This window comes from Ceratosolen solmsi, unplaced genomic scaffold (assembly GCF_000503995.2).
Source record: "Ceratosolen solmsi marchali unplaced genomic scaffold, CerSol_1.0 scaffold31, whole genome shotgun sequence".
Taxonomy (NCBI): Eukaryota; Metazoa; Arthropoda; class Insecta; order Hymenoptera; family Agaonidae; genus Ceratosolen; species Ceratosolen solmsi.
Window position 1 is genome coordinate 3,983,911 of NW_011948432.1, and position 9,035 is coordinate 3,992,945.

The 9,035-nt window shown below is 28.6% G+C and overlaps 1 protein-coding gene across 1 annotated transcript in view; it reads right to left on the minus strand.

Moving 5' to 3' along the window:
* The window catches only part of LOC105364407 (lachesin), a 79,356-nt gene extending 70,969 nt beyond the window's left edge, over window positions 1–8,387 (minus strand). Inside the window, exon 1 of the mRNA XM_011502319.1 lies at window positions 8,336–8,387. Within this exon, the coding sequence (XP_011500621.1) occupies window positions 8,336–8,387 (52 nt within the window). The remainder of the gene's footprint in view (window positions 1–8,335) is intronic.
* Between the last annotated feature and the right edge of the window lie 648 nt (window positions 8,388–9,035).

Here is a 9,035-nt window from a genome sequence, read left to right on the forward strand (position 1 = left end):
GAAAAGGGAGGGGGGAAGGGGGGGGGGGGGTGGGGGGGGGGGAGAGGCCATATGGGCAGTGAGTAGGTGGAAGAAAGTGAGAGAGAAAAAATGGATGAAGCTCAAAAAGAATCGCAAGACACACTGCTACCGTTCACGTCCTTGGATAGCTTCTGCTTTCATTCGAAAAGACTCTCCTCCCATCCTTTTCACTTCTCCGAACCTCTCCGTCTGCTTGAATCGCGCACTCTCTCTCTCTCTCTCTCTCTCACTCTCAAAACAGTAAGAGCAAAATTGGAACAAAAAAGGGGTTTGAAAAAGCACGTTCGTTAGGTAAGTCAGTTTGACCGTAGTGAAAACTTTGCACCGAACTGTAGCCTTCGAAGTTTCTATATATAAACTATGCTCTACTGTATTTTACTTTATTTTCTCTCTCTCTCTTTTTTTTTTTTTTTTTTTTTTTTTTTTTTTTTTTTTTGTCCATCAGTTTACGATATAGACTGGCAACAAATCAGATAATTACATTAAATTAAATAATGAATTGTTCTAAGACATTTTCCTTTATTTTTTCTCAAGTCCACTATTTGTTCACAAACTACTTTTACATGAACAACAGCTTTGGAAAAAAAGTCAATTACATTGACGATTATGATAATGGGTGTACGTTATTGTTTCGATTTATTGGAAATTGATTATTACGAAATTTTAATTCATACGAAAATTGCCAAGTAGTGTTATTGTATGTCACTACGAATGATTGACTGTCGTCTACATATTATTTATTACGCAGTCACAATAATAATTGAAAATATTTTTTGACCTACATTATTCTGAATCCTGAGATAAAAGACGATTAATATTGCTATTGTTTAATTATATATTATTGAATTATACTGTTTTTATGCATTAACTTACATGCAAATTGCTGTTAATTATTAAGAATTATTATTTCTTCTGCTTTGTTTAGTATTATTAAGGTATTGTAAAGCGAATGCGTTCGAGAATCAGAGAATCTCGCGAAGGTTATTAGTTGGGAAAAAATTACATGAAAAATATTGAACTTCAAAAAGTGGAATGAGTGACCTTTGTCTCATTTACTAGGAAGAGCGCGGCGAGTCTGTTTATGCGAGAACATTTCGACAATGATAGAAATATATAAACAATCGAGTAGAAAAATATTTCCTAAAATTCGTTGTAAGGAGAAATCCAACTCGTTCGACATCGGCCAATCCTCGTCTCCTCATCAAACACATCACACATACATTGTTGCCGCTTGCATATCCACACGTTGCCACTTGCATTGGCCAAGCAGCGACGCATTACCAAGAACATCTCCCCCCTCTGCAACCACCCCCCCTCGCAACGTTAATACCCACAATGGGGTGAGCCTCTAACAAATTGAAGGCGCTGCTGCCAAAGATTACACTTTTTGCTTTTTGCGACGTTGTCATTGTCAATGCCTAATCGGGAATAGAAGCCCCTTGTACCGAAACGCATTAAGCAATAACAGATTCACCAGGGTAACCTACCATCAACGGGGCACCACGTCACGAGGATCTGAAATTTTATAACAAGCATCATCCCTATATTTGTAAAATAGACGAAAATAGAAAATAAATAACAATAAAAAACTTATGTGTTATATACCGAATCAATGTACTAACCCTTCCACTTGCCCACACATTTTTCCCATATAACATCTAATGATCTCCTTTTAGTTAATTTTATATAAAATGAAATGCCTTTATTATGAATAATTATGTTATTAACTACCCTTGTACATAATTGTTGTTTTTTGTACATTTCTTCTTTATTTAAATTTCTTATCGACGTAACATTCACCTCTGGAAGAACAATTATTAATAAAAATAATATAATTTCCCGAAAAAAAAAGAAAAAAAAAAATTTTTTTATTTTAAGATCGCCGACTAATGTTCTATAAACAGTTGGACGGCATAGTTAATCGTGCTCTAAACGCATCAAAGTAATTTCATTTTGAAAAATAATTCAATAAATATTGCAAAATGGATTGTAGCTAAATAATAATGACGAAAACTATAGAAAACGACAGAATGTGACAAAGGTCAAATTTATATATAATTTAAGTACATTACTGTACATTACGGTCGACATTCGGAACAAGAAAAGCAAAACAGGATAAATGATTTCTCTCGCAAATGTAACATGACATGGTCCGGCATTGTCCATCCAAAAAATTGTTGGACATATAATAAAATTTATTATCCCAAAGTTAGCTAGAGTGGACATGGAAAAATTCATTACCCACGAGAAGATTCAGAATGATAAAGCAAAATATCATCTTTGAGTGGAATGGAATGTTCAGAGTTTCGTTGAAAATTTTTTTTACTTCGCATATAATTAGGGTTAAATTGATCAAGTTCATCGTGGATGAAGAGTTCGCAAGTGACATTCTAAAACTTATCCTTCCCAAAAATATATCCTTCTTTATAAACCAAAGGGAATGTTTTAATTTTAATTGACGTAAAGTTTTAATGACAGAACGCTAATTTAATACTTGCACATTTCTCTTAATGTTGCCGCTTTATATTTATACGATAGTACTATCATTATGTTTTATCAATTCATCCTCAAACATAGTAGCAAACATATACCCCAAGCAAGTATTGAAGAGTATTAGTAGGTGCGCATTTATCGAATTATCTTCTGAAATATTGTCCGAGTTGTAAGGTGTTTAAAGAAAAAAATTCGGTGAATAAATATAGAAATACAATAAATTCTCTAGATAACTTCATAAAATGTTCCGTCTTCGTGTTACATTCAATGAATATATAAAGATTTACGGTGATAAAATTTCTAACATTTTAAAATCATCTGTAGAAACTTTTTAATAAAAAAATAACTGTCTATTATGTTATATAAGCTTCGCTCAATCAGAAGAATTTAACGAAGCAGTACAAAATAACAAATGCAATATTAAATAAATTAAATAAGGAAATTATATACACAAAAAAAAAAAAAATGTTTTATATTATAAAATAAGAAAATAACAAATACCGTTAATGACATTTATGTATGATTAATTAATAATTCAAATAAATCCAACATGTTTCTACTTCTGAAGGTATTGGAAATATTCCAGCTATATATTTCATCAATTAATAAAAAAAAGCAAAAAAATGTTTTATTTCTATGTATTCGTTTAGTTTCTATTTATTTTGTTGTTGTTGTTGTTGTTTTTTTGAGTACCGTTTGTTTTTGAAATTAAAAAATTTTCCCTTTACGGCGAAAATTTACGAATTATCAAACAATAATAATAAAATATGAATGTTACGATAGATTAAATTATAAGTTGGTTTATTTTAAAAATTTGAAGCTGTGATATTATATATTATTATTGTATAAATTCAGTATTCGATACTTTAGAATTTATAAAAATATCCTTTATAAAAATCTAGTATAAATAGATCATAAAAAAGGTTATATAATACGATAATATCGATAATAATTTCTAAACAATATCTATATCTGTAATAATTTATATCAATTATATATGATAGTGCATTCTAAAACTTCATTTACGTTTCAATTAAAAAATTCAGAATACGCATATTCGAAAGAAAAAAATATCTATATAACAACATAAAATTTTTTTTTTTTTTTATCAACGATTCTTAATTTATGAAGAAACTTTTAGCAATGCAATGCATAGAAATAGAATACATAAATCTCATTTATGTTACTTATTAAAACACGTTATGGAAAAAGAATGTTTTATCAAAATATATATTATTTCAAAAGCCCTAAACAAAAGCAAAAAAAAAAAAAAAATGGCCTTTCATAACTTATAATTATATAAGTTCATTATTGCGGCTAAAAATATATTACCAAGATATTACCAGTGAAACATATATAGAAACATATATGAAACATATATATATATATATATATGAGTCTATAAATTTTCAATAAATGTAACTTATTTAGGTTAGCTACTGTAATATAATCGGTCTCTTAAGCAATCTAAGAATGAAACCGAATAGGAATACAATTATACAATGACTATACTTGAAATGTAATATATGTAGATTTCGGAATGGTATTGTTAATTATACGTTTTTGGTTTCTCTTGTTATAAATCAAGATTGCCTAGGTAGCCTAGGATACCAACGAACAATCTAGTAGTCTGAATTATTAGTTAATGACTCGAGCAGTTGTTTATAAATAGTATTAGAACAGAAAATATAAGGGCGAATATTGTCTTAAATGGCTATGTTTATTGTCATTCATTATTCGTAGGAAATAATAATTAAGAATTTGGGCTTGTGATGCGAACGGATTATATATGTAATAAAACATTTTTCACTAACATTAAAACTTCTTTATTTCATGAAATTTTTTACAATAATTAATCACTATTTATGTACAGATTTGAAAATATAAAATACGGATTATTCAAAAACTGTGCAAAGTATTAAAGATTGTTATCATGATACTATTAAACAATCCTTCTTAAGCGTAATTTTAATAAAGAAGCAAAAATTAAATAAAATCAAAAATTATTAAATTATGTCTAATACTCGGTACTTAATTACTTATATATTTGAAATTAAATTCAATTAATTTATTGCATTATCGAATTGAATAACACATGTAGATCAAATACGAAAAATTTTATTGTAAATGGGATAGTAGAAGCTAATATAAATAATATTGTTAATAGATAACACGTTTTACTAACAATTTGGCAAAAATAACAATTAAAATATTACAGCTACTATTAATTGATATTAATTACATAATTAGCTAAGCACGACTATTTATTGAAAATTGAATTTTCTTTTACAATAGATTAATTTTATAAATGACTCGACTTTCCATTCTAAATTGCTATTAGAAATGATCAAAATAACATAATTTCAAGCATTTCGTTAGCAAGAGAGAGATAAATTTACGTATAGATTGAAAAGGATAAAATAATGATGTCAGATATTAGAAAATAAAGAGAATGATGAAGTGACAGAAGTTTTCATCGCGAATTGAAAGCTCGTAGGAAATGTGACAGAGAAGACTTAGAATGAATCGAGAGAGAAGCATCTAGTGACGAGTGTCACCGTATTTTCCTCCATTCGTATTCTTTGCTTCGCTTTACTTTATGGTTTCTTTCTTTGTACACTGATTCGTTTCCTACTAGAATATAGGACTTAAGTTTACTTTATTCGTTTTATTCAGCTATGAAAAGATGAGCGTATTGAAGGCAGATATGTGTAAATATGTGTATATATATATATATATATATATATATGAAATAAAGTTTTTTTAAGCTGGATATTAAGCATATTACATGAGATTACATATATTTCATTTTTATGGATAAACGATAATCTTCATCCTGAAGTACATCAGAATTTTTTAAATTACGATTTTTCGTTAATTTTATTAATTCTATTAAATTAATATGACTTTGAATTATATTTATTTGTATCAAATATGGATTATTCAATAATTACTTTTTAATAATTATTAGAAATATATAAATTTATATTTTGTATATTATATATATATATATTTATATATGGGAAAATTTTAAATGCTTTGAATTATTAATTTATTAGATTTGACAGAATAAATATAAATAATTTCATAGATAACATTCTTTAATGATTACTTAAAATATTTTAGAAATCATTTATTATTAACTATATTATATTAAAAATAAAATCTCTACTCTATCTATTCCACAAATTTTAAAAAATTTATTGACATCGGGGTTCAATTTCAAGATCTTATACATTTTCTTTGATTTTATGGGTTGACGTATTTGTAACGATATATCTCAATAAAAGTTTTAAAATTATTTTCATAGACAACTAAGCTTTATTTAAGAAAATTCCGATAAATATAGAGTGTATAATATAATACAATTATTATAAAAATTCTTGTCAGTTGGAGAATTCGAACGCAATGGAATCAAATCGAATGAAATCAAATGGAATGAATCGAATCACATTTCCATATTTTAGTCATTGTACAAATTAATATAATTAATTTCTTTTTACGATTAATTGGATCATTATTTAGTCATACAAAACTTAAAATTTATTTACATTGATTGAATGCAAGAAAAGAGATTATTTAAAAAAATCATTATCTAATAATTAGAACTACGGTTTCCAATTATTTACACGCATCAAAATTATTTTAAAAATAATTGTGAAGTAAATCATATAGATTATATTGGATTTGATTTGTACGAGCATTTTATAGATTTAAATACTTTAAAATACTCAATTCAAAGACCATTGAAGAATAAATATATATTTCTCACATTTTTACATATCATAATCGATATATTATATTTCAATATTTTTCTTGAAACTGTAATTTGAAACTCTACAGTTCTTTAAATATAAAATAAAACATTAATTTTAAAATTCAAAATAATTACAATTACTTTGTATTATTATTATTATTATTATTATTATTATTATTATTATTATTATTATTATTATTATTATTATTATTATTATTATTATTATTATTATTATACGTGATTTACTTCATTAAAAAATAAGGATATACATCATAAGGGATCATAAGAGATATATATTTTGAAAGTATGAAAAGTTTAATTCTATTAAGACTAAAGATAGATAGATATACCTTCATTCTTTTGTAATTAGTTGAAAATAAATTTCTATAAATTCTTAAAAGTTTTTCCTTCTTAATTATAATTGAATTAAATAACTCATTGCAATTAATATTTTTAGTATTATATTATCGATTTCATAATGATGAATAAGAAAATCAAAATTATCACCAAACAATCCACTTACTTTAGTTTAAAGTGAGTTAATTTTATTTTTAAACAAAATTATGAAATTTCATCATTTTATATTACTTTTATCAAATTGTTTTTAGATAAGATTGCTCATACTACCTCAAGGACGCTGTGGTGAAAATAAGCTTTTTATTCTAAATGAGACGGGTCGGAAAACGTTCGATTTAACTTTTAGAAGAAGAATGCATAGTTTTTTAAGATATCCGGTTTATTTAAAAGAAATAATCAATCACTTTTTGGTAGAAAAATCGCTTAGCCAGTCGGTAAAATAATAGTTTGGAGAGCAACATATCCGCTTGTCTATCTGTGAAAGACGTGAGCGATTAATCAAGTTAGCACAAGTCAGTTAAGCAAAGCCGCCAATTTGAACGAAAAGTTCGTTGTTTCTAGATAAAATATACCGAAGACTTTTGATAATAATTATATGACTGTTGCACCGTTACTTGCCAATAGTAACTAATAATTAATAGTAACGAAAACATTAATAGAACATCCGCTGGTATTATCATAGTCTAGTTTGTACAATTACAGAAAAATGCATTAAACATTATCATTTGTAATTTCAATCAAGTTCACATACTAATACATACGTACATATATATATATATATATTACAGAAAATGTTTACAAATTAATATATTATTTTCGCTATTTTCTGGAAATTATTATTCGAAACGATATTACATACCATATCATTCTACATTAATAAATAGCAGCTCAAGATAATTGATAAAACAGAATTAATGTGAAGAAAACTCATTCGATCGAATTATATATTTTGAAAATTTATAACCTTATTAATTATTTTACATAATACAATAGCTTACTCTAGTTTTTTTGAATTCGTGGAAAATGTTAAAGTCACGCGAGCGAAGAAGACATAACTATTGCAATCGAATCAAATTAATTATTCGATCATTGAAAAATTTGAAAATTAACGTCGATATTTGTAAAGTGAAGTAAAACTTTCGATATATTTGATTGATATTACTTATGCAATTGATCTAAATTTCGTATCACATAAAATTAACGGATAATGTATTTTTAAATTACATTCTATCACGTACATTCGGAAATGAAAATCTTACGTGCTCAATGATCATACTCTCAACGATATAATAGAATTCTAAATATTACACTTAATTCTGGCATTCTGAAATTATTTGCTAATCGTTAAAAGTTTCTAAAACAACTTTGATATCAAATTTTACCATTAACATCATTGCTCGGTCTAACTAGGTACCGGATACCATATCCCTTGTAATCTCATTAAGGCGTAATTCATTTAACATGCCATCAGCCACACTTTCCACGATTTTCCTTCCCAGGTCATCGATACACCGATAATCGACAAGTGCGCATGCTTCGCATAGGCATAAAGTTCTAAGCTCCCAGAAATTTTTCACCTCACTCCCTCCCCAACCTTCCTTAACCCACACTTTAAAAGCCCGCGTAAGCACACTCGACGGCTCGACCAGTCAATGCAGCGAAGTAATGGGAGCCCATAAAGAATTCGTCCTCGACTCCTCTACTCACCGATAGGCACGTTGACGATGAAGAAAATCGCAAGGCTGCGCTGGCAGAGCATCGTGGGCCGCGGCGGCGATGAGCGGCGCGGAGCCGCCAGCATCCGGCGACCGTTGCCCCACCAGGACTCGCTTAGCTCCTATCCCTTATCTTCTTAACCCCATCATCCTAGGCGTGGATCTCCGTTGCCGTCTCTCCCCCGCAGCGACATGCCTCCTATAAGCAAAGGAGCGATCAAGATTGAGCGACGGAGATCCTCTTATTTGCGGATTTTTTGCAATGGGAGTGGGTCAATGGTTGAAACGGCTGTTATTCGTCGGACTTGTCGTTTGCTTGGAGTGTACAAACGTTTCTGACACGACTCTTGGATAATTTAATGGTTTTATTCGTTTTCCCGCCTCGGCCGGCAATCTCGTTTATACCAACGTGACGACTACGCTGCATCTTGACTCTATTAAAAATTTTCGTCCTGAGTCACATTTCTCTGAAGAGAATTTGTCACCTGAACCAAGAATCGTGATATGGGAGTGAGTCACATTAGTTGGGAATTTTAATAAATAATAATCACATATTTGTATGAATAAATTTCGTATAGTTTCAATGAAAATTTTTGTCTATCCACATATGATTAAGCAGTTCGTTACTCCGCAATGAATCCAACTCGTCCATTAATTTAATGTATAGTAAGACATCCGAGCCGAACAATGTG